Source organism: Eptatretus burgeri, chromosome 18 (assembly GCF_056783735.1).
Source record: "Eptatretus burgeri isolate ZD-2024b chromosome 18, Ebu_testis_v1, whole genome shotgun sequence".
Taxonomy (NCBI): domain Eukaryota; kingdom Metazoa; phylum Chordata; class Myxini; order Myxiniformes; family Myxinidae; genus Eptatretus; species Eptatretus burgeri.
The window spans coordinates 17,833,734-17,860,909 of NC_140978.1; the positions used below are offsets into that span (position 1 = coordinate 17,833,734).

Here is a 27,176-nt window from a genome sequence, read left to right on the forward strand (position 1 = left end):
TGAGGCAAATGTGCATACCTCCAGAGTCTATGGCTCTAGGCCACCCTTCCAGCCCACACAAACATACTAATAATCTCCTATACCATAGACCTGTCTACTTGAGACATAATTTCCGGGGATTTACCTTGCTTCACTTAATAGAAAACAAAGAAGCTAAAAGTACACAATTCAGTTTCAGTCGTTAGTCTTAGCTATAATGTTAAAGTATTGTATGTGCAAAGGAAGGTATGAAATAAACTCTGCATCAGGCCAAACTCTTCTCATCCTCAAGTTAATTCCTAATTCCCCATATAGTTGGAGTGGAGTCCTGATCACATTGCTGCACTCAGGGTAAAATAGAAATTATTTAAATAGAAATTCTGGCATATTTGACCCTCAACTTCATCGAATATCCTATCCAATTCTTTCCACTCATTTCATACTCCACCACCCTTCCCTGAAGGACCATCTACATATTCCGTTTGTAAAATGCCCAATTTTTTATGCCTTCCTTTGCCTACCTGTATGGCCAAAATCCTCTTCCCCTGTGTGGAAGCTCCATCAACACACCTTTCCTATCATCCCATTATACTTATAAACTTCCTATATTTCTATTTGCCTCCAATCCACTTCCTGCAATACCCTCTCTTTTTTTTCTATCCTCTCTGCTTCACTTTCCTTTCTCAATGTGGACCTTCTTTGTTTGTACCACTTCCCCCCCCCCCTTCCATCAATTTGCGTGCTTGGCTCCTGAGAACACTCTGTTGCTCATAACCACCACAGTATTCACATGAGGCTAAGTTTTAAAATCATGATTAACAGTAAATTTGTGAACAAACAAATTCACCTGTTCAAGCCAGTTCCAAGGCAATGTGCTTTACTTCCGAGTGACATATACTGCTTGCACATATACAACATGAATAAAAAGGGCATCAAAAGACAATGTAGAAATCAATTTTGTATGTAGGATTTAAACCCGCATGTGACCACAGCACCATGAGCTATGTGTTTGTTGGTGGGAACATCAAACCGGAAAATCCATATAAAAAATTTACAATTTTGCACTTTGGAAAGCCTTTAAAAGCAGAAATCATTATTGCCAAACATATGCAGCTAAAACTTTCTGACAAACTTTTTTTTAAAACATTACTCACATCTGCCGGGACAGCATGCGTAAACTGCTTCCTGGTGCATTTCGCAAGGAGGAGTGAAGACGTTCCTCGCCAATGCCTTTGATGATCATCACAGACATTATTACTGACAATATAAGGCATATTCACAACATTACAATTCTATATATTGGGCAGCAACTGGCAACCAAACAACGCGTTAGCTGCGTGACAAATTGAGTTGCAACCTGAAGCCTTTCTCGAAACATTTCTGGATGTAAGGGGAAAGTATCCATGTCAGAAGAGCTCAAGATAAATGAGAACGCAATTATCTCGCATTTCCTCACTCAAGTGATTTATCGTATGGATTATTTTACTGAAAACAAGATTGTTCTTCATGACAACATATATCAAGCATTTGCAATAGTCCGACAGGATTGCACTGTGTCTGTCTCTGTCTGTCTCTGTCTCTGTCTCTGTCTCTGTCTCTCTCTCTTTTATTGTAACTCATGGCAGCTAACATAACTTCCTTTTTGTAGGATCTTTTGGGCAAGACAATAACTATGAAGAAACTTGCATTCTCTTCCCCAAAGGCCAACTCCAAGAAAATAAACCATGGATCATTATTCAAGGCTCGCAAGAATTTGTGTCAATCCTCAAGTGAAAAATAAAATATCATCTGAAAACTTTAAGATCGAACTCTCCTACCGATCTCGTTCTTTGACATATGATTGATGCCTCGATAAGTCTGTGTCCAGTATATGTTCCTCTTCCATCCACAAGGTCCCCTCAAATTGCATCACTCCTGATTCTGCTCGAGAGAAGGCAAAATGTCTTCATTCAGCATTCTCCTCCAAAGCTCATATAGCCAATCCATCCCTCTCTGTGGCCACCTTTTGCCTTCCTCCCCACTGCCTCCAGAATGCTGACTTATTACCTCTGCCACTGAAGGTGAAGGAGGTTATGTTTTCACCCCTTTCTGTCTGTTTGTCTGTTTGTGTACAGGATATCTCAAGTTGTGTACGCATCTGGATGAAATTTTGTGGACAGGTTAGGTGTGTGACAAGGACAAACTGATTAGATTTTGGTGAAGATCTGGATGCGGATCTGACTACTAGAATTTTTTAAGTGATTCTTCACCATTGAGAGATCGGGCCAAAAACGACATATAGCATGCTATCTCAAAAAGTTGTGGACGGATTCGGATGAAACTTGGTGGACAGGTTTGTGTGTGGCAAGGTCGAATTGATTCGATTTTGGTGAAGATACGAATCTGGATTAGGATGTGAGAATTATTAACTTTTAAAAGTGATTCTTCACCATTAAGAGATTGGGCCAAAAACGAGACATAGAATGATATTTTAAAAATGTATTGATTGGGCCCAATATGTTCTCGTAGATGAGGCATTAGGTGGTGGAGATATGCCCTATACCGAGTGCCCTTCTACTTTTACTTGAGATGGTACAGTTAATTCGAGGCCCATGTTCTGGCCATCCTTGACTCTCCCTTGATGGTACATACAGATAGCATTCTAACCCCTGTTTTCAAATCCTGGTCTTCTTGCTGCTCTCGTTTATCTTCTATCTGCTCTCTTCAGGCTGTCTTTTATCATTGGTCACATCCTATCTCCTTGAATGATAGCTAACATCGTTCAACATAAAAAGGTACAAAAAATATCCTACAGGTCAATTAGCTTCCTTTGAATTACAAATGAAGTCATGGAATCCATCTTCAAAGCCAACATCAAGTCTTCCCTTTTCCCACACTTCCTGATATCTGAACATCAGTTTGCATTCTGTCTCTGCCACTCAACTTTTGATATGCAGCTGATGCAATATCAACAAGGAGTGGAGGCCCTTAATCTCAATCAGGGCTTGTCTTAATCTCAAGTTGAGGTTCAGGGATGGACATATCTCAAATATTTTTCAGAGTCTGGCACACTGCTCTGTTTGCTAAGCTTTCTGCCTGTAAAATGCAAGGCAACCTTCTTTCCAGGCTTATTGACTTCCTCTACTCAGGCAGTTAGTACATATCTCTCAAAGGAATCTTCTCGTCTCCTCTTCAAGTAAAGGATGGAGTGCCCCCAAAGGCAGTGTATCGGGCACAGTCCTGTTCCTTGTACACTTTACTAACATATCCAATGCTCTGAAAAAAAAAACCCTTTGACTTGTTTTCTTAACAAATGACTGCATTACCCGGTATCGTTATTCAGTATCATAATTTTCTACAAACTGACAGACTGACAGCAGTCTTCCCTCTCTGCTGATCTGAAAATGATCAGATCCTCGTCGAAGACTTGGAATGTGTCTTTCAATCCAGGCAAATGTCACATTCTCACCCTGTCTCTCTGAAAGGATCATCAAACAAGCCCAACTATCTATTTCCACAACAACCACTGGAATAAGTTCACTCTCTTTCTCTAACTTCTGGGCCTCACTTTCAGTTATGACCTCTCCTGCATAGACCTTGTATTAAAGTTGACCTTGAAAGCCAGCTGCTGACTGGGCATCCTTCACAATCTTCAAAGTTTTCAGTGTTTCCTGATTTAATTTTTTTTAATTAAAATACATAATAACAACGGCATGGCATGTGTTGTTGTGAAGATCTTGTTCATGTATGTTTTTTTTTAATGCACCTTTCTGGTTTCTGACGCATCTTCTGAAGTTTTTCACTTGTAGGTATTTAGATGTAACTCCATTTTGAAACCCTAAAGTCTGTCCAAACTTGATATTTGTTACAACTGTAAGCACAGCATCTGTGATTGGGAGTTTGCAGCCTTTTTGCAATAACCTTCAGTGAATTATAATTTGTGGTTTAGCTCGACCATAAGTCCCCCACAATGTCACACGACCCACACTTTTGGCAGATGCACCATCATTTGCACGCCTCATCTCTATTGTTAATGATGCATAAGAGATGCTGATGATGCTAATGATAACTTTTCATGATCCAACCCTTGCATTGAAAGGGGTCGATCATTTTATAGGGCCGACCCTATCTACCAATGAACATTATTTGAGATGAGAGTTGTTCAGACAGGTTCCCGAAACGGCATTATTTTACAGGATTGTGAACACACATAAAATGCCAACCTCTTAAGGCAATTGCTTTTTGGGTTGTTTGCACTCAAACAAAAGTTTGCTTCATTTAAGTCCAAAACAAGCCGCATTAAAAGCGGTTTAACTTGCGCAGATATCGTTTTTGCAAGTGTGAAAAGCACTTTATGAAAGCCCTGTCCACGTTTATGTTATGACAGGCTGCTTGCTCCCAGCTCGTCACTCAAGTGAAAATTGTTTCTGCTCAATAAGATATTTTGTGCCTTGAAGTAAATATGTTTGGTTGCCATGCAACAAAGTCACCGCAAGGATCAAGCGCAACTGCAAAAGAACATCAAAGAGACAGTCAGATAAGATGTTGCCCTTCAAGAAAACTGCTGAACATCAAGTTTTTTTGTATTTTTTTTCTTTGTCATGGTTCATTAACAAAAATGTTGCTTTTTGGGCAAAAAAAAACAAAACAAAACAAAAAACATGAAATGTTTTTTCTTTTCTTTTTCCTTTATTGTGCGGATTTATCTCCCTTTTTCCGCAGTCTGTTTTGTTGGTGTCGCCAATGTGATCGAGCAAATCGGGTGCCAGGCAAAGCTTGTAGCCATCCTGTTAGTGGTGCAAGTCTGGAAGCCCCTGTGGTGCTTTGACTGTAATGTGAGCGAGATCACTGCCTCGGGGAGCTTGTCCGGGCCTTCTCACCAAAGGCGCCGATGCATCGCTCTCCGTCTCTGCTTCGATCAATGGACGCGCTCAGGCCTGAGACGGACGCGCGGCGCACACCCGATCGCTTCCCGGAGTCCCTGCTAATCCTTCCTCTCCATTTGGTGTCCTCTGCTGCATCGTGTCTGATCCCCCACTGCCTGTGCTAACATTCCGCGGGCAGCGCCCCCGGCTAGCGTGATGTGTCCTGTTCAGATTACAACGCCTCCGCAGCAAATCGTCGCTGCTGGCGAAGTAATTAATTCCGTAATAAGTCACCAGCGTTGAAATGATTTGTTTTGCCGTGGTAAACACGACGTTCAGATGTTGCTCTGCAGAGGTTCATTTCCTTTCCACCTGATAAGGCTCTGTGTTGACATAAAAGCTGCTGGACAAATCTTCCTGGCACAGCGGCCTCATAATCCCGGCTAGAAAGACCAAGTAACTGATCCAAACGATCCATTTCCCCCGTGCATCGATCATTTTTGGCAACTTCTTTAATTCATTTGGTGTTAATGAAAGTTTAGTCTTTCTTTTGTGTTTTGGAGATCCTTCTTTTTCTATGGCACACCCAAACCACTTATTAGCCTTTATACATTTGTAAAGTGAAAACATAACAAAGCACGATGTAGGTGAAGGGCATTGCTTATTATCATTATCCAGTCATACTGCCTGGCACATGGAGCATCTTATGAACGAACTTTCGCCACTTTCTTCAGTCTTGGGCCCAGGTTCTGATTTGACCCCAGGTGATCTTCATTCCTTTCACTTCCTCTTCCACAGTACGTTGCCGGGTATCTCTTGGCTGCCAACCCTTCTCTTCCTGTCAGGTGTCTCGCATATTGCTCTTTTTGGTATATCTTGATCATCCATGCACAACACGTGACCAATCCCTCTTCACCTTCTAATTTTGATCAATGATGTTTTCCTCCATGCTGACCTTTCAACCTCTTTCTGAACAGTCATGTCTGACCAGAAGATTCTCAAGATTATCTAATGGATGCTGTAGATGAAAGACTCCAGTTTGCTATTTCTTTGGTGATTTTCCAAGATTCACATCCAAATAGGATTACTGGCCTCACATCTGCTGCCAAAGATCCCCAGCTTCATTTTGGTGTGATACTTCCTTGATTTCCAAATCTCACTGAGTCTCACAAATGCCCCCCCTCTCCTTTTGTATCCATTGTAGTGAGTACATCTGCATCTCCCCCTCCAGTTATGGTAACGATGGGCCCCAGATGTGCAAACTTGCCACCCCCTATAATTGGAGGATTGTTGCACATGATGTTGTTGTTGGTGTGTATGGCATGCATGCTCATGCATTCGGTCAAGGGCATGGGAATAAATAAATTTGCTACATGATATGCTGATAATGATTCATCAACACATGAGTCTAAACATATTCTCCCCGCCAACTCGACACCCCCTAGTTTCCCATCCCATCGATCATAATCTCAATTTCACATAACCAGGCATAACATTTGGAATAAATCGACAAAAATATTCATGAAGAAATTCGTCGATGATACAGGAGGCATCTACATATTTCGTACGCAATTTTTTTTGATCCCCGTACTTATGATGGCACAAATAAATCCCCTTTTATTTGACAGGTACCTCGGACAAAATATCATAACCTCTTCTACAGCCACAGTACTTTCTCTTTTCTCTTCCCCACAACTTCCAAAATATGCAACCCTTGCTCCAAAAAACAACTTTTAATAACTAGAATCGCAGGTATTTGCAAGCTTTCTGTGTGTTATAATAACTAGGGCAGCTGGGGGTGGGGGGGGGGGGGTTGGTGGAGCGTTATGCTATCCTCATTCAAACATGTATTTCAAAATATCTCTCCAAAATACCTCTTGCTGTGTAATTCATAACACCACACTGCACTGGAAAACGTGGCTTAACAAACAATCATTCCACCTCCGGGACGTGGCTTGCTCGCACGAAACCCTGGAAGGTGAGACCTCTGCCCACTCAGCACGCCTGGCTCACTTGTTGTTATGGTTGTTATAAAAATGCAACTCCATCATTGCTGGTTTGTAATACAAAAACAGGGAAAAATCAGTGGGGCAATTACACGCTGGGGGAACATTTCCTCAATCCCTATTGAATTAACACCGCACCACTCCCCGTGTGGTGACATGTAACACTTAAGCTCACAGTTTCCCTATTTAATTACATCAAGATGTCTCCTACACATCCACGGACCAAACAACTCCATTCAATCCCAACTTTCCGATGAAATTCCTCCATCTAACCCCACAACCGTAACAATATGTTGGAGATAACGAAACAATAAAACTAGAAGGGCACTCGGTAGAGTGCATACCTCCACCACGCAATGCCTGACCCAGGAGAACATATCGGGCCCAATACATTTTTGGAATATCATGCGATACAGTACAATATCGATTTTGGCCCTATCTCTCAATGGGTAAGAATCACTTTAAAAATTATATAATTATCGTGTGCAGATCCCGATTCGGATATTCACCAAAATTGAATGAATTCATCCTTGATACACACCCAACCTGTCAGCGAAGTTTCGTCCTACTCCGTCCTTACTTTTTTGAGAAATCATGCTATATATCCGCTTAGCACTAACTCACAATAGTGCAGAATCACTTAACAAAACTAGAAGGACACCCGGGAGAGCACATACCTCCGTCATGTGATGCCTGATCCACAAGAACATATCGGGCCCAATACATTTATGAAATATTGTTGTGGGGCCGGGTGTCGGCTGCGAGAATGACCGCTAGATGGAGCAGCAGAGTCGGCTCGACCGATCGCCCGGAATTTAGATTGTACCTTTTCGGAAAACTCCGGAAAAGTACGGGTCCCTTATCGGACCGAAGTTCGCCAATAGACAGACCACGTTGGGTAGGGTCGATTGCCAATTTCAATTTACCTAAATACCCATGTGGTCCAAACTACCGGGGAAATTCACCCTCGACGGCACCCGTACGGAATGAGCCGCTTAGCGTACTTGAACCGTGTGCGATCCGAGCGGTTTATCGCTGAGGTCCATCAGTCCCAAATATCCCGTTACAGCGGCAACAGCCTGGCTAATTTTCCAACACGCACCATGTTAAACCAATAAAAGAGACACAAAAACGAACTGATACATTTAACACAAGGGTTTATTTATAATAGGTGGGGAAGGAGGGGAGCATGTAAGAATCAGAGTTATCACGACTATTAGAAATGAAATGCAAATAATGTGCAAGGCACTTAACAGTTGCTACTTAGAGACGGGCCCACACACAGACACACACACAGAAACGGACCCCAATGGTCTTTATTGAAGGCCTCCAGCTCGAGGACAGGTGAGCTAGAGACCAGAGCCTGCACTTGGACCTGTCCATCTCGTGTGGTCTTCGACGATCTGGCTCTTTAGGACTCGAACCCGCAGCAACGATGCCATTCGAAGCACCAGGGACGGAGGAAAAGCGTCGGACGCCAGGTGGACGAGACGAGAGACGACCGAGCACAGCCAAGCCGACCAGACCAGACGAGTCGATCTCCGGCACCTCAAACCCGATTGCTGCCAAGCCGACCAGACCAGACCAGACCAGACCAGACGAGTCGATCTCCAGCACCTCAAACCCGATCGCTGCCAAGCCGACCAGACCAGACGAGTCGATCTCCGGCACCTCAAACCCGATTGCTGCCAAGCCGACCAGACCAGACGAGTCGATCTCCGGCACCACGAACCCAATCACCCAACCCTGACACTCTTTCCAAGGCCCTGGAGTTTGTTATATTGCATTTCTTCTGCGGGCTGGGGTGTCATGGGAAGGATCGCCGTCTGAGATGTCTCGCCTCTCATTGGTCGAGAGCCTGTGGGAAAGTTCGCCGTTTGAGACATCTCGCCTCCCATTGGTCCGGGGTTCGTGGGAACATCGGTGTCTCAGACGTCTCACGCCTCCCATTGGTCCGGGTTTCGTGAGGAATTTGGCATCTAAGATGTCTCACGCTTCCCATTGGTCGAGAGGCTGTGGGAAAGTTCGCCATCTGAGACGTCTCGCCTCCCATTGGTCTGGGGTTCATGAGAAAGTCGATGTCTGAGACATCTCGCCTCCCATTGGTCCGGGGTTCGTGGGAACATCGGTGTCTCAGACGTCTCACGCCTCCCATTGGTCCGGGTTTCGTGAGGAATTTGGCGTCTAAGATGTCTCACGCTTCCCATTGGTCGAGAGGCTGTGGGAAAGTTCGCCGTCTGAGATGTCTCACCTCCCATTGGTCTGGGGTTCGTGAGAAAGTCGATGTCTGAGACATCTCGCCTCTCATTGGTCGAGGGGAACATTCCATCTCTCTGGGGCGGAGTCAGAGCTCTGGTGGCCGAGGAAACTCTGCCCACGTACGTGGTCGAACGCATGTAGTCAATGGCGTCGGTGTGAGGAAGCGAGGTGAAGGCGTGTTGTTGTAAACGAATCTCCGCAGCGCACTCACGTATTTCCCGTTAGACACAGGTAGGGGGCCCTAACTATAAACACACACTTACTGATGTAACTGTTCTATCGGGACCCTGGCTGTTGTGTGCGATGGGTTCCAGATTCGTAACAATATCATGCTCTGCAGTCCGATATCGTTTTTGGCCCCATCTCTCAATGGGTAAAAATCACTTTAAAATTAAATAATTCTCGTATCCAGATGCGGATTTGGATCTTCACCAAAATCGAATAAAGTCGTCCTTGTGACACACTCAACCTGTCCACCAAGTTTCGTCCGAATCTATCCACAACTTTTTGAGACATCATTCTATATATCGTTTTTGGCCATCTCTCTCAATGGTGAAGAATCACTTACAAAATTCTCGTAGTCGGATCCAATTCTGAATCTTCACCAAAATCGAATCACATCTTCCGTCTCACACACCCAACCTGCCTACCAAGTTTCCTCTGAATCTGTCCAAAACTTTTTGAGATATCATGCTATATATCGGTTTCACCCTATCTCTCGATGGTGAAGAATCACTTAAAAATTTATCAGATCCGGATCCGAATTCGGATCTTCACCAAAATTGAATCACTTCTTCCTTGTCACAAACTGGAACTGTCCATAAAATTTCATCCGGATCTGTCATCAACTTTTTGAGGTATTCTGTACACAAACAGAGAAACAAACAGACAGACAGTCAGAAAGGGGTGAAAACATGACCTCCACCTTCAGTGGTGGAGGTAATTATCAGATCTGGATCCTGTTTCGGATCTTCACCAAAATTGAATCAATTCTTCCCTGTCACACAGCGAACCTGTCCATAAACTTCATTCGGATCCGTCCACAGCTTTTTTAGATATGCTGTACACAAACAGACAGACAAACAGACAAGCCGGTAGGTGGCGATGGGTCGCTGAGCTTGGAAACTATAAGATATAGAGCAAAATGGATGTCATATAGCGGATAGGGAATCACCTTAAGATTATGCATATCAAATCTCATCCAGTTCCATCTACTGATAACTATTCGATATCCATTTGAATGAAAAGTACCGAAAATGCGGTTTGAAATCCCCAAAGTTCGAGGGGGTGCTGTGGGTGAAAAAAGATCTAAGTCGAAAATCCGGCTTGATCGTTCGTGCACAATTTATTCCAGACGATTAATTTGAATTTTCATGACCATCCGACCATAACCTTAGGAGGAGTAGCATTTGGCGCGAAGGCACCTCCAGCTCTCGCATATTATCGATTTTTGCACTAATTGACCTTTGACCCCTGACCTAAGCGAAATCGGTCAATATGTCCTGAGGCGAAGTTGTAGTACTCATTGAGTACCATGAACCTGCAAAGTTTCATTCATATCGATGTACTCACCTGGTCGCTAGGGGGGCCTTCAATTTTCGCCAATTTTCACGCATACCATAATTGAAGGGGGCGCTGCAGGTAAAGTATTCCATATATCACAAAAACCGGAATATATTTGATAGAGCATCACTTGTAGATCATTCGTGCCAAATTTCATGACCCTACGTGGGATAATGGCTTTCGGAATTGATTTCGCGTGAACGGTACCGATTTTGAAGGTTTTTCGGTTGTTGCTAGGGAACCAAAGCTTCTCGAGCAACCATCACAATTTTCAAAGCACTCGGTCATAAGATGTACCTACCACCCGAGTTTGGTCAAAATGGGCCCACGTTTACTACCAATTATGCTGATGACAAACGAACAAACATCCAAACAAACACAGAATTACCGACAATAAGGATCACCTATTTTGGCGACCCTACATACGACAGACGGAAAGCCTGAGACTAAGGGTAGTCTAGCGACCACGCAACAGAAAGGAGTGATAAACTTAACCTCCTTCACCTTCGGTGGCAGAGTTAATTATCTGATCCGGATCTGGATTCGGTCTTCACCAAAATTGAATCAATTCTTCCTAGTCAAACACCCAACATGTTCTCCAAGTTTCATCCGAATCCGTCCCCAGCTTTTTGAGATATCCTGATAATTGTCGGTTTCACCCAATCAATGGTGAAGAAGTACTTAAAAAAATTATCAAATCCAAATCCGGATTCGGATCTTCACGGAAATTGAATCAATTGTTCCTTGTCACACATCCATGTTCACCAAGTTTCATCCGAATCCATCCACAACTTTTTGAGATATCCCGCACACAAACAAACAAACAACTAAACAGACAGAAAGGGATGAAAACATAACCTCCTTCACCTTCGGTGGCACTGGATTGGTGGCACATAACTGGAAGAGCACTCGGTAGAGCGCAAACCTCTGCCAGGTTGAACAGGTTACGTTTTGTATCCCTCTGATCGGCCAGACCTGCATCACGATGTGAACCAAAATCGAATCGGCTTATTCTTGTCAACCACCCAACTCATGCACAACGTTTTGATATATATATATATATATATATATATATATATATATATATATATATATATATATATATATATATATATATATATATATATATATATATATATATATATACATATATATATATATATACATATATATATATATATATATATATATATATATATATATATATATATATATATATATATATATATATATATATATATATATATATATATATATACCGGGCATAGTGGCGTGCGCCTGTAATCCGGCGACTCGGAGGCTTGGGTTGGAGGATCGCTTGAGGACGGGAGCTCTGTGCTGGGCCGTGCTATGAGAGGGTGTAGGGCATTCTGGAATCATGGTGAAACCCAATCCTTATCCCTGTGTCGTGAGAGGCGACCAGGTTGCGTCAGGAAGGGCATCCGGCATAAAACCTATGCCAAATCATATGCGGATCATAACGGATGATCCGCTGTGGCGACCCCTAACGGGAGCAGCTGAAAGACGAACAACATATATATATATATATATATATATATATATATATATATATATATATATATATATATATATATATATATATATATATATATATATATATATATATATATTGTTGCGGTTGTAGAAATTCACAAAACACCATTCAGGTTCCCCGAAGATCAGTTATTTCGATAAGTAAGTGTTTCAGGTTAGAACCCCCACCGATGTGTAAAGGGAATTTGTTCGTGTGCCGGGCTGCGAATCTTTGAGGTAGCCGTTATTCTTTCTCTGTCTTTAATTTCGAAACATCTGCAAGAACGCCATCATCTCCTACAAACATCGCAACGCCATCATCTCCGACAAAAACGCCTTATCATCGACAAACAATGCTCCCTCCACAGCAGCCGCCATAATGTCATGCACAGTCTGATGCTTTCGATGACCTGATCGAACATGTTATAATGTCATGCACAGTCTGATGCTTTCGATGACCTGATCGAACACGTTATAATGTCATGCACACTCTGATCCTTTCGATGACCTGATCTAACATGTTATCATGTCATGCACAGTCTGATGCTTTCGATGACCTGATCGAACATGTTGTATGTCATGCACAGTCTGATCCAACCAATGACCTGATCGAACATGTTGTATGTCATGCACACTCTGATGCTTTCAATGACCTGATCTAACATGTTAAAATGGCATTCATGGTCTGATCCTTCCATTGACCTGATCTAACATGTTATAATGTCCTGGATGATCTAATCCTTCCAATGACCTGATCTAACATGTTAAAATGGCATGCATGGTCTGATCCTTTCAATGACCTGATCTAACATGTTATAATGTCATGCATGGTCTGATCCTTTCAATGACCTGATTGAACATGTTGTATGTCATGCACACTCTAATTCTTTCAATGACTTGATCTTACATGTTAAAATGGCATGCATGGTCTGATCCTTCCATTGACCTGATCTCACATGTTATAATGTCCTGGACGATCTGATCCTTCCAATGATCTGATCTAACATGTTATGATGTCATTCATGGTCTGGTCCTTTCAATGACCTGATCTAACATCTTTTTAAATATTCAAGCAAGCCACTTGGTGAGTGCTCTCCACACTGATTGGAAATGGAACAGACCCAATTTGAACATGTCTATCTTCTCAGTGAGCAAGATTTTAGTATGTTTGAGGTTTAAATAAATAAAGACCAGCTGTTTCACTTTCCTTCTTCACTGTCTGCAGCAGTTTCATCGAGTCCTCTTTAGTTTCTGCCAACACAGTTGTATCATCAGCAAACCTTAGATTGTTGATACATCTTCCTCCAATGCTGACTCCATCCTCTACGTCATCCAAGTTATATTTTCCATCAAAATTATTCTAACTACAAATGAATCGGTCAATTGCATCCAGTGATAATGGCATAATGATGATAATATTAAAACGGGGGCTGGCAGGATGGCCTCCAGATATGCACACTCTCCTCTAAGCTATCTCGCCTGGGTTTGAATCCCGACCCAGCTGTCATCCCGGTGTTTCACAGGCAGGGTGATTCATCGATGTGTGCCATTTCTCGGATGGATGTTAAGCTGACGTCCTGTCTGCCAGTATAAGTTGGTGGACTTCAAAGATCCCACGGTGTCCTTCACAAAGAGTAGGTGAACTTTCGGTAGCGCCCTTAACAAATTACAAATTCCTGCTTTAACCTGAGACGAACGTCATGCCTGGCTAGCCGGTTCGTGAAAGACTTGGCCCAAGCTTACCCCCAGCCAACCCCATAATATCGAGAGAATAATTGTGGCCGTTAAACAACAAGGATATTAACGAACCACCGTCTGCTTGGTGTGCATGTACATGTGATCCCTTTTCCCCCAACCCCCACCCCCCCTCCGCCAGTTACACCTGGAGGGAGTGGGTGTACTATTGTTACAAAATCGAGTCATTCCAAGCCCTGAATCTCACGTATAGATTTGTCTTTCCTCACTTGCTCCAACCCTCTTCAGCATTACGTCCCCAGTGGAAGTGCCACGAAGGCCGTGAACCCAAGGATTGGAGGTATGAAAGAAATAATTCAAAACTAGGGCCTGATTTTAATTTCATTTCGATAAAAACTCCATAAGCGGATTCAAACTTTGGTTCACAATTAAATTCTCCTTTGGCCTGACAGCTTGATGCATTGTTTGCACAAATTATTAGATATTGTATCAGGCAATCATTAAAAATTTAAACATTTTATCTCAGCCTTAGCTCTTTTTATCTCAGCTTTAGGTGCTCAGAAATTGTTTTTGGGAGCAGTGGGTATGTAGTGGGAGAGGGTGGGTGGGAGCATGTGAGTTTGAATTATTCAGAATGGTGGCCCCCTTAAATCTAAATTGCAGAATGCCACTTGTATGCAAATGCTCAAATTTTGATTTTTAACACATTGATCGAAAAAGTATTTTACATTTGCAATTCCAAGAGATTGTTCATAATTCAGCACATAACAGTAGCTGTCCCAGGATTGCAGGCAGGTGCGAATCTCACAGAAGGTAAATGGGGAATTCAAAAATTATATCCATAAGATAGCAACAACAGTCCAAGAAATTCCAACGATTTTTTTTTTTTATGAACCTTCATACATATTATATATATATATATATATATATATATATATATATATATATATATATATATATATATATATATATATATATATATATATATATATATATATATATATATATATATAGTTGCGTCCATAGGTACCGAGACACCAGCTTGTCACTCAGGGGGATTAAAGCCCTGTTGTCCTCGGTCGAGCCGGACCTGGGGCCACCGCTCACAATTAACGTTGTGGCAAGGTGGGTTGTTTTAGAACCACGAACGCCACCCAGTCAACCACAAGTTCCAGTGTCCACTGTCTAATTATTCCATTTAACTAAAGGTCACGTGGTTACCCGAGCGGGGAGCACGCCCTCGGCAAAGCACCAATGTTATCTCGATTAGATTTTAATTTGGGCGGCCGAGCGTTTTAACTGCTGGTGTGTGCTGACTATTTTGGGTCAAATCTGTGGTAATTACTCCTAGTCTATCTCGGTTCGGACAATGCTTGACCAATGGAAGGAAAGGACAAACACGGACAGGTTGGAAATCGACAAATGATTCATTAATAATAAAATAAATAAATAAAAAGAACTTTATTTTCTTAAGTAAATAAAGAATAAATTTCAAAGCAATTTATTGGGTAATAACACACACACACACACACACACACACACACACACACACACACACACACACACACACACACACACACACACACACACACATATACACACACACACCGGGATGTATTTAGTTCTGGATTTGGCTTCATAAGGAATAAAATGGAGAAGATATGACAGAAGTAAATAGACACCATGGTTTTGAAAGAATTTATTTATCTAACATTTGATCCATTTTAATACATACACTAATATTTGGTGGACTTACCATTTGCAGATTTCAATGCTTTTACTCTTTCAGGCATAGAACGAGTTCAGAAATTTTCTCTTGTGGGATTTCTGCCCAGGCTTCACGCAAAAGGTTTTGGAATTCTGCCCGTGATGTTGGTTGCCTGGACTTTTTCCGCACAGCTCGATTCAATATGGCCCAGGGTGTTCAATGGGATTCATGTCAGGAGACTGACTTGGCCATGGAAGTCGCTTGATCCCATTTCTGTCCTGCCATTCTTTGGTCTTTTTTGCAGTGTGGCATGGAGCTCCATCTTCCATGAACAAAGTGTTGTTTTTGACCCTCTGACCAGTGGAGATGACAGGGAGAAGTCCATCCGCAAGGATAGAAATGTATGTCGGAGAGTTGATGCTGCCAACACACTCCACAATATCTGACCAACCAGTGCTCCAGATTGCTCCCCACACCATCACTGAAAAATCACCGTGTTTGACAGTTGGCTGCAATCACTTCAAAGAAAACTCTTGACTGGGAAGTCTCCAGACCCATACGCATCCACTGTCAGAAAATTGAGCAAATTGGGACTCACCTGAAAAAAGTGACAGTTTGCCAAAATTCCAAGGGTCTGGTGGCCCCGTCGTCAGCCCACTTCTTTCTGCTTTGAATGTTGGCTGGTCTAAGAGGAGGTTTTCTCCTCACTGCTCTCCCATAGTAGCCCAGTTGATGAAGGCACCGCACGGCTATTCTTGAGACAACTTGAACCTCCTCTGAAACATCTGCTGCCTTACAATGGGGAGTTTTCTCAATGGACCGCTTGACAGCTTGAAGACACCTTTCTGATGGCCCAGATCGACCAGAACGGGAAGCTGTGGATTCCTTGCCTTCACTGGTGAATTGTACAATCACTCACTTGACCACACAAAGCGGAATGCCAACGTTCTGAGCATTCTGATGCTGGCTGACTCCACCTTCCGATTGGCCAATAATTCGTCCTCTTTGAAAATCGCAAAGGTCGTGCACTCCCTTGTTTTGAGGCATAGGTAATTGTCGTACAAGACCCAGGAACTCGTTTCTGCAAATAAATAGTTTAATATCAGAACATATCACTGAGTAAAACTTGTTTTATACAGATGAAATGGAGAAATTTAAGGTGTCCATTTACTTCTGTCATCTCTCTGTAGAGTAGTTATTTTGTTGAACATGACTGTGTAGCATAAGCTTATATAATCCCCCTTGCCAGTGGAGAGGGTATTGCATTTGGGTCCCTTTGTCTGTCTATCTGTTTGCTTCTTTGACCACACAGAACGTGAGTATGGTTGTTCTCTGAAACCGCTTGTCAAATTAACACAAAATTTTCACCATATGAGCAACTACTCATGTAGAATGTTCTAATGATAATTATGACATCATACGTCATGTGGTGTGGCAGCCATGTTGGAAAAAAGGAAACATTTTGGAACTCTGTATCTCCAAAACCACAACATGGAAAAAATTTAAACTTGGGAAAGCGAGACGTCTTGGCACCCGGTCATCACTACCAGCAGTTATAAAGTGGCAGTTCTAGTTTTGTCTGTTATTAATAATTATGGAACACACCAGTACACAAACACCACACCACACAAAACTACATGATCACCACACAAAACCTGGTGAGGGTCTGCAATCTCTGATTGCTCTTTTTGTTGTTAATGTATTAGAGAAGCAGTGTCAAATCAGGTGTTTAGAAGCTCGTGGCTCCCTTCCCACAGTGTTAGTGTCTAATCCCATTTCTCCCCCCTTTTATTGATGCTGCAACATTCCCCGCTGTGAAGCCTATGTGTGTAAATTTCCACCTCACATGCCAGGAGTCCACATGGCCAACATGTGAGTAGGACATGCAGGGCTACATGCGTCCACCTGGTTCCAGTTCCTGAGTGGAACTACAAAAGAAGATGGGGCCGTGTGTAAGAATTGGTTCATTCGTCACTGGGTACCTCTGGTTCTGTCCTGGTTTGACATTCTGAGATTCATCGGTTTGTGCTGATTCCTCCCCAGGATCTCATTGCATCCTTGCAGTGGTGTTGTAATCCCCCGAGGGATGCTCGTGGAAGGAGGATTATGAGACCTCACTCTCCAGCTCTCTGGTTGTCACTGCACGGACAAGCCATTCCGAGCCACACACCAGCCAAACTTGGCACCAAACCACGCATGGGCAGAGTTCGCTCATGCAAAAATGTTCCTGCTGTCTCGTCTTCTCCTCTATTTACCTCGTCATGCCCTGCCCCGCCTCTCCCTCCCTCTACCCCCCCCCAAATGAATACAGGATCCATCGTGTTTAACTGTTCTAGTTTTTTCTTTGTGCGCTGTTTGTATTTTCATCGAAATTTTCTGTGCTAAGTCGTACATTGTTGTCAATATTTGTAGAATTCGTTTTTTCATGCAGCCTTAGCCTTCTCAGATCGATGGACCTTAAACATTTCGTTTTTTGGGTTGTTTTGTTGGGTGGTCGCTAGATTACCGTTATTCTCAGGGTGTACGTCTGTCTGTTTGTATGTAATGGACAGCTCTGGAGGCCAGAGGAGTCAACCAATTTTGATGAAACCTGACTGGTACATTCATACCAGGATCTAGTTGTATGCTTTTGAGCACCGTTGCTATGGACACCACCATTGCCGAGCAACGGGACTTTGAAATTTTTGAAAAAATCCGAAAAATATTTATTTATTTTTTTTCGAAAATCAAAAATCGGCTTCCGCGCTTTTATGTGCACTATAATCAAAGTCTGTCAAATATTTTCAGCCCGATCCGTCAAAAACTATGACTAGTATGCAATTATATAGCGACCACCCATGTCACCTACCAGCTTGTCATCCTGTTTCTCTTCTCTTTCTTTTTTGTTTTCCCCAAATTTTGTCCTTTCTACCTTTTTAACGTTATCCTAATCCCCCACTTAAAAAAAACAAACAAACCCAAAAACTCTTTCACTTGGACACAATCTTATTCCATCTTCGACCTGTACTTCCTGTACATCTCTGGTTTTCCTCTCATTTTCTCAATATCTTCATTGAAGAAAGTATTTCTTCCTTCTTGCTTTAAAAGCTTTGGAAAAGGAATTAGAATGCTTCAAGTCCCCTAGTTATCTTGCATCAGCATGTCACGTGGTCTTCATCACGAACAAATCTTACTCTTCTTCTTCACAAGGATATTTTGAAAATCTGTCTCTCATCAAAGCACCAGATCTGTCATCTATCCTCTGCTTCCTACGGCACGACCTTTTTCCATGCCTTCAACAACAATTCCTTCCACTCATCTCATGATGTTCCTTTTGTAATGTTAAATTTGGGAATCTTGAGAAGTCCAGCTTGCAGAGGTTGTCTACACACAACAATCAAATCTCTTTCAGGTTATTTTTCAGTGTCAACCCTCTCCTTGTCAGTACCATCCCCCACATCTCCTACAAGCCAGTGTCCTTACAACCCTACCCCTCCTATATGTCCCCTTCTTCAACATCCCTACACTTCATGTTCCCCCTTTCTGCATCCTTCATCACCCACCGCCTCAAAGGTTCCCCTCACACCATCCTCTCCTACCTTCCCCCTCATTCTATCCTCTCCAAAATTCATTCTCACCCCCACCCTCTCCAAACTCCCCCCTCCCTCACATCACCTTCTCATACCTTGCCCTCACTCCACCCTCTCAAGCTTTCCCCTCACTCCACCAAACAAAGCTTTCCCTCAAATGTAACACCTCAATGTTTCCCCCTCTTGCATACCCCCTCATCTTACTCTCTTCCGGCTTCCCCCTTGTTCTGTCCCATCTCAGCTTCACCCTCATCCTGCCCCCTCTTGGCTCCCCTGCCATCAAACTACCTTCTCAGCTTCCCCCTCGTCTCTTACCCTCATGTCATCTCCCTCATCCTGCTCCATCCTATGTTCCCCTTTGTTCTGCCCCTCCCATCTCCCCCCTGTCTCACTCACTCCAATATCATCCCACCATCCCCCCCCCATTCCATCTTACTCCCATTTTCATCTTCAACCCACACTTCCCAGGCTCCTCCTCTCATCCCTCCCCCTCCTCTTGCAAGCCTCCCTCCTGACCCAGACCCTCCCAATGCCCCTTTACATGTTCCTCACTGTGTGGAACTCAAACATCTGAGGCCTCCGTTCTAACCTATCAGATCTCTCAATCCAGGCTGATGCTGACAGACCAGACATCATCTGTTGAACAGAATCCTTCCTCTCACAGGATGTCCCTGACTCCTTTGTGTCTCTCCCTGGCAATTGTCTCCATCAATTTGATTGGGCCGAAACCCCACCTTGGTGATGGAGTTGCTGCTTACATCGATAACTCAATTCCTCAAAGTCCTTGAACTGATCTTGCACCTCCAAACTCCCAGAAGTACCGTTGGCTGCGACTTCCCCTCCGCTCTCAACTCATTTGTCTGCATGTTGCCCCGTCCTCCAAACAGTGATGACTCCATCTATATCTTTCTTTCAGATAACAAGGACCAACTTTTAACCACTTATCCCAACTCTCTCTTCCTCATAGTCATATGTGGTAATTTCAATTGTCACCATGCAACATGCCTAAGTGTTGGTACCTCTCTAACCAGCCATGGTACTTCTGCAAAGGACTTCTGTGACTCCATGTGACTTACTCAATCTGTGAACTTCCCCACCTGCATTTCTCCCAATGGCAATCCTCCCTTTTAGACTTGGTGATGAGTGATGACCAACTTCTCCACAAATATTTCCTACTCTTCCTCTGCTCCAATTGGTTCATCTGATCACACGCTTGTAAGAGTCAATATCACTCTGGCTATTCTTAGAGAGCTGCCTTCATTCTGGCGAGTGTCATAGTTCACTCAGGCAGATTGGCAGGGACTGCAAGCAGCGATCTCTCTTCAGGACTGGTCTCCCATATCTACTGCTCCTGACATTAACTCAGCCTGGGAGTTGTTCCACAGAATCCTCTCTCTTGTGAACAGATTTATCCCATCTCTTCTTCAGTTGTCCTCCCCTTCTTCCCACCCATGGTACACCAAATCCTGTGATGAGGCAGTTGCTCAGAAATAACTTGCCTTCTAGACCTGGAAGGCAAGCCTAACCAAAGGCAATCTCAGTACATTTCAAAAAGCCTGCAACAAATGTGTGTCCGCTCTCAGGAGAGTGAGCCAGAAAACATCTGTCCAACCTCAAGAATGACCTTTCAAACTTGTGTCTACAGTGTTAAAAATACAAAATTCAATCGAAATTAAGTAGGTCCTTGATCAAAGACACATATGTAGTCCTGCAGACAGACAGACAAACAGACAGACAGACAGAGTGAACCTATTGCTTAACCCTACTTTGCAGTACACGCGTGGGGTAATAAGTATGCTCAGTTCTTGAAGTCCAGTGAAATGAGGTTCTACTCTTGTATTTGTATGTAATTTATATTGCATGTGAACACTACAGATTTGAGGTCCATGAAGGAATAAAGAGAAAAATAACTTGGTTTATACCTCATATCCTATTTAACAAAACATGACAGCAAGGTCAATGAGGTTTGAAGGCTGCAAGACAAAAGGAAGTAACAATTTGAAACAGATCGATTAAGGAAGGTCCAGAATCAAAACCGTCCTCCATTTTAGTGGCTTTGGCTTCATATGAGCACTAATAGATGTCGACACACAGAAAGCAGAGGAGGCTTTCATTATAATGCAAATCTAAAATTGGAAAATGTTGTAAAAAGAAGCACACATTAGCATGCATTATGCACAGGTTTGTTGGCTTGCCAAGAGACTTTCAGACTATCTTCTCTTCTATGTTCATGTAGGCATACTCGTAATTGACATTTCTTCAATTGATGGATTTTAATGCTCTGCTCATTTTTTCACATTTTGTATTTTACTCAAACATTAGCTATATATTTAGAGCCATAGTTAAGCCGCCTCCATCCCATCTCCTGCTCCACCACCGAAGGCATTTCTAATGTTGAAGATGCTGATTTTAATTAGTCTTTCCCACTTCTGCAAACTCTAACAAGGATTTAAATGAAGCCAAAAAAGCGTTCCAAACACAATTGCCAGTTCATTTGTCAAGTTTAGCCATCTTAACTAACTATTCATTCTGTAGGTCTTATGAGAAACATGAAAATGATACAAATTATCTGCTCACCTATTTGGCAAGTCAGCTTTGGCTTCAGAATTTTTTTTTCAAAACTATAAATCGGTATTTAATTCATATTTCACACCCCCACCCAGCCTACCCTTTTGCCAATCGTTTTTAGCTCCAGATCTATCCTGTTTAGCTGCGTAATGATGTCACTCAAGTATACATATTTCTGCGTGAAGAGCGATTAATCAGTCTTTCCATGAGAGATTACTGGTGTTGTATCACCCTTAAATGTATCTTCGTTTGGATTTCCCAAGCAAGTACAGCACAGTGCTTTTATGAGTTTTGAGCACGGTTTGTGCATGAGTAAGGCAATTGTGTTGCAAAGAGGGAGCAGGGATTTTCAGAAAATCTTTATGACTTTTCACGAGATGTCAGACAATCTCATGAGGTATCATGAGAAATGCAGAAGAGTTTTCGTAAGGAGGGTGTTTTATTGTGGAAGAGTAAAGTTGTTGTATTAGACACCAGCAGGAGTAGCCGGCATCGACCGGGTACTGTTCTAATCCTGTTGCCATTTTGAAGAAATCAATTTTTTTTTTGTTATGGGGGCCAAAAACACTTCCCTTTGCCAACTAAGGAATGGGGTCAGGGATCATTTAATATTAACTTTCACATCCCTACAAAGGCTTAGGCACGACAGAGCGATTATTTAAAATTTTAAAAATCCAACTTTTGTTTTTTCAAAAAGGTTTTTTTTTTGCCAAAACACTCCCTGGCACTCACTGATAAACCTCTGAAAATTTGATAAAGATCCGTTTGGTCATCTTTGAGAAAAATTGCAATAAACATAGACAGACAGACAAACATCTCGAAGAGTACAGACAGCAAACAGGAGGCATAGTATGAATCCACATGTTTCCAGACTTATCTTCTCATCACGTGAAGGGCATGTTATAGTTTCACGGTCGTGTATCACTTTATTGTAATAATTGGAAAAATATTTATATAATTAAGTTATGAATAATTATGATGGGAAAACAAACACACACGCACGCACGCACGCACGCACGCACGCACACACACACACACACACACACACACACACACACACACACACACACACACACACACACACACACACACACCTCAATCGTGATACTTTTTTGGTATGTATTAATTGATTGTGAAAATCTCATTCGTTTAGCTTTTTAATTCATCTTTTTTTAATTTTAATCATCACACGTATATTGTCATGTAACAATAGTGGTTGAGATGGCCAGTGTTGCAGGGTGTTTCAGAAACTAAAACGTACACGCTGAGCAGGGCACAGTGAAACCATGCCCTCAAGATAGGTACCATGGCTCTGATCACAGAACCAATTAAACATCTAGCTTGAATTCACTGAGCAAATTAAGATGCACATACTAACACACCCCAGGGGAAAACATCATGCTGCCAAGTCTCAATACGAAAAATGACTTTGCAATCATGGAAATCGAGAATTGAGCAGCAAATAAAACATGTAAAGCAAGACTAATTCTTGTTCTACACCTTAACCTTATCCACACACAGCAATTGACCAACTCTGCAGGACAGGCAGTAGATTCAACCAGTTACTTTGTCGCAGAGTACATAAGGTAAATTAATGGTAATGAACTGGACTATGGAGAATTGCATTGGTAATGATGTGGAGGGTGGGGGGAGAATTGCTAGAAATGTGGAAGATGATCAACCAGAATAGTTTGTTTTTGTTGACCAGATGGTGCAGTAAGTAGGCAGCAGTAACAACAGTCGGGTCGGATGACAGAGGTGTCGAGGTGATATGTGACAATTGTTGGTTGGAATAACACAGCAACAAACATCATCTGGGACTCAAAATACGACTGCAGCACAGAATCGCAACTAGGTGTTATCAGTTTGTAACAACTCAGGACAAGAGTGTAGAAGCACACCGTGGGTCACAGGTATGAAGCACGACCAAGATGACACTGACTAACACCTCCTCTCCTCACCCCTCCACCCCCTCCAATGGGGGAACATGCCTGCACAAGGAGCTATGAGCAGACTCTGTTCCAACCTCATTACCTTGAGTAATAAGTGGAAGAGGCTTCACAAAGTGTAAGTGTAAGAGCCTGGCCACAAAAACATCCAGGACAGGAGCACACTTACAAGAAGAAAGACAGCATATCAGATCTGCCAACATTTGCACCTATCATATGCATCTTGGTGGTAACACAACAATTTCACATGATGCGCTGAAAACAGTGTAGTACAAAATTAGCTTGAATGATGCATTTATGAGCAAAAGTGCAAACAAATAAGTAAATTTTGCCTTGTGAACCAGCAACAAAATACATCAATCAAAGACAGACACAATACAACTAGAAGGGCATTCGGTCGAGCACGTACCTCCGCCGTGTGGTGCCTGATCCACGAGAACACATTGGGCCCAATACATTTTTGAAATATCATACTATACAGTACTATATCGTTTTTGGCCGTATCTCTCAATGGTGAAGAATCACTTAAAAAATTAAATAATTATCGTATCCAGATCCAGAGTTGGATCTTTACCAATATCAAAACAATTTGTCGTGGCCACACACCCAACATGTCCACCAAGTTTCATCCGAATCCGTCAACAACTTTTTGAGATATCGTACTATATATCATTTTTGGGCCGATCTCTCAATGGTGAAGAATCACTTTAAAAATTCTCGTATCCGGATCCGGATCTTCAGCAAAATCTAATCATTTCATCCTTGTCACAAACCGAATCTGCCCACAAAATTTCATCAGGATCCGTCCACAACTTTTTGAGATATCCAGCACACAAACAAACAAACAGACATAAAGGGGTGAAAACATAACCACCTTCACCTTCGGTAGTGGAGGTAAAAATGATCGATGAAATCAACAGAACATTGATTAAGGTATGCTAACCATCGTGGGAGCAAGGAAAAGCTGATAGTTTCAAGTGTTAACCCTTCATCAGCACAAAAGAGGGTTAACAGCTCTTTTGATCCGACGATGGGTTAACGCCCAAAACGTTAGGTTTTCCTTGCATCCCACTGCAGTTACAATACTTCAATCAACGTTCCCTTGATTTCATACATTTTTGCACCTGTTCGCCAATGCAGATTGATACGAGTCTTCACCAGCAAGACTAGTTCTTCATTCCTTCCTAACAGTGCTCTTGTCCACCATAACATTCTTCACCCACCACTAGTTACAATCAGGAAACAGGTTGTCAGACAGTGATGAACAATTTGAGTAGAATATTGTCATCATATTTCCCATGGTCGGAGCTTGAGTCCTTCGATGGGTCTTATTCAGACAAAAAGCTAACCATTATGGATGGTAATATGATTTGTGCTTCAATTAATGAACAACAAAAAGTCCTCCATTATTAGTGCAATTTGGTGAACACTATTCTGAATTTAAAGCCAATAGAGGTAAGGTCCTGTGTTAATGTGTAAGGTGGAGCAAGATACTCCTAGATGGTGAAGCAGTGACACAGTGAAATATATTTATTGGGTTGTTTACCATCACCTTCCCCATTTGTAGTCAGGGACACAAACTTATGATGCTAACACACCATGGCCTACTCTTGTGAAGGACATCATGGGATCTTTAACATCTAACTGTGTATGTCAGCAGATGGGACACCCAGGTTAATGTAACTTTGATCTGTGACGTAAATTGATGGAACACTCTGCGTGTAAAGCAATAGGGTGACACTTCATAGTCAAGTTGGGAATAAAACCCAGAGTAGACAGCTCAAAGGCAAGTACATGACCTTGGAGCTATCCTGTCACCTGTGGGGCATTCAAAAAGGGAAACGAACAAGCTAGTCATAATAGTCAAGGATATGACAAAAATAGTGGGGGTATATACAACAAGACCCAATCACGTCTCTTACCCATACATGGAGGGAATAACCAATCGGCTCTCACCTTATCAATTATCCCAGGTGGCCAGGATTTACATTAATTAACCCCCATGCTGTTCACGCCAAAGAAAGCTGCATAAAGCAATCAAGAAAAGATGCAGAAGGTAAGCCCTTTTGATGTTTCAAACCCAATCCCTACACAGCTGCAGACATCCACAAGTAGCACATATATGAGAATCCCAATGCTACACCCCCCTCCCCATCCATCAGCCGCCGGACCAGTTTCATCACTTGATGGCAAGTCATCAGCGACAGCGGAGACAGAAACGTGCACCACCGATGCACCCAAACATGTGCAATATCATCAATAGCAGTTCACATACAAATAACAAGACAATCACATCTTTCACCGGTGGAGGGAATATGCAATCAGTTTTCAGCTAATCAATTACCCCAGGTGGTGAGGATATCCAAAAAATTTACCCACATGCTTTTCCAGTCAAAGCACGCTGCATAAAGCAACCAAGACAAGGAGGTGATACTCTACTTCCCCTGCCTTTCGGTTGGTTTGAGGAACATAGGTATGTAATACAAAAGCTAATTCTTAAACGGTTTTTGAACTATTGCATACACAAGCCAAGTTACCGAGATGCTTGCCACGGCCACATAATTCAGCCAATCACAGCCGTGATCAAATCCGGCTGAGATAATGTCATGAGGATTAGATATCTGCAAGATGAAAGTTAAACATTCAACAGCTTTTGAATGATGTACACAAAAGGACATGGATGAATGATCGGTCGGATGAAGCTCATTTTAATGTCCCCCATCTCTGACCTTGTCCATTGAGGTAATTACGGTTGAGTGATTTGAGTGGGACTTGTTATCTCTGCCAACGAAGCTGGATGGAGGTTATGTTTTCACCCATGTCTGTCTGTTTGTCTGTGTGAGCAGGATATCTCAAAAAATTGTGGATGGATCGGGCGAAATTTGGTGAAGAGCTTGGGTATGTGACACGGACACGATAATTCGATTTTGGTGAAGATCCGAATCCAGATCCAGATCTGATATTTTTTTCAGTGATTCTTCACCATTGAGTGATGGGACCAAAAACGATATATATATATATATATATATATATATATATATATATATATATATATATATATATATATATATATATATATATATATATATATATATATATATATATATATATATATATATATATATATATATATATATATATATATATATATATATATATATATATATATATATATATATATATATATATATATATATATATATATATATATTATATATATATATATATATATACGATATCTCAAAAAGTTGTGGACAGATTCGGATGAAACTTGGTGGGCAGATTGGGTATGTCCCATCCATCCATTGGGACCATACTTTGGGCAGAGTGTTGGTGCTGCCGAAGCAGTCTCCTTGGCTATTGGGCAAAACCCTAGATGGGTCACTACTCCGACACAGGATACCAGCAAGCTGGCACTCATTTTGCCGACCTCGGAAGGATGACTGGCAGAGTCAACCCCACCTGGTATTAATTCAACAGCAGAGCGGGATTTGAACTCAGGA

At 42.2% G+C, this 27,176-nt stretch overlaps 1 protein-coding gene across 11 annotated transcripts in view; it reads right to left on the reverse strand.

Moving 5' to 3' along the window:
- LOC147008658 (uncharacterized) overlaps window positions 1–27,176 on the reverse strand; it is a 140,705-nt gene that overhangs the window by 87,040 nt on the left and 26,489 nt on the right. For 4 of the 11 annotated variants that reach the window (XR_015053153.1, XR_015053155.1, XR_015053154.1 and 1 more), the window contains exon 1: window positions 1,134–3,281. Coding sequence is in view for 3 of the 11 variants with exons in the window: in XM_085863553.1 (XP_085719679.1) it covers window positions 1,134–1,231 (98 nt within the window). In the remaining 8 variants the exon portion in view is untranslated. Of the gene's footprint in view, window positions 1–1,133; window positions 3,282–27,176 lie in introns of those variants that run through there. The other 7 variants (XR_015053157.1, XR_015053156.1, XR_015053158.1 and 4 more) reach the window with 4 other exon arrangements.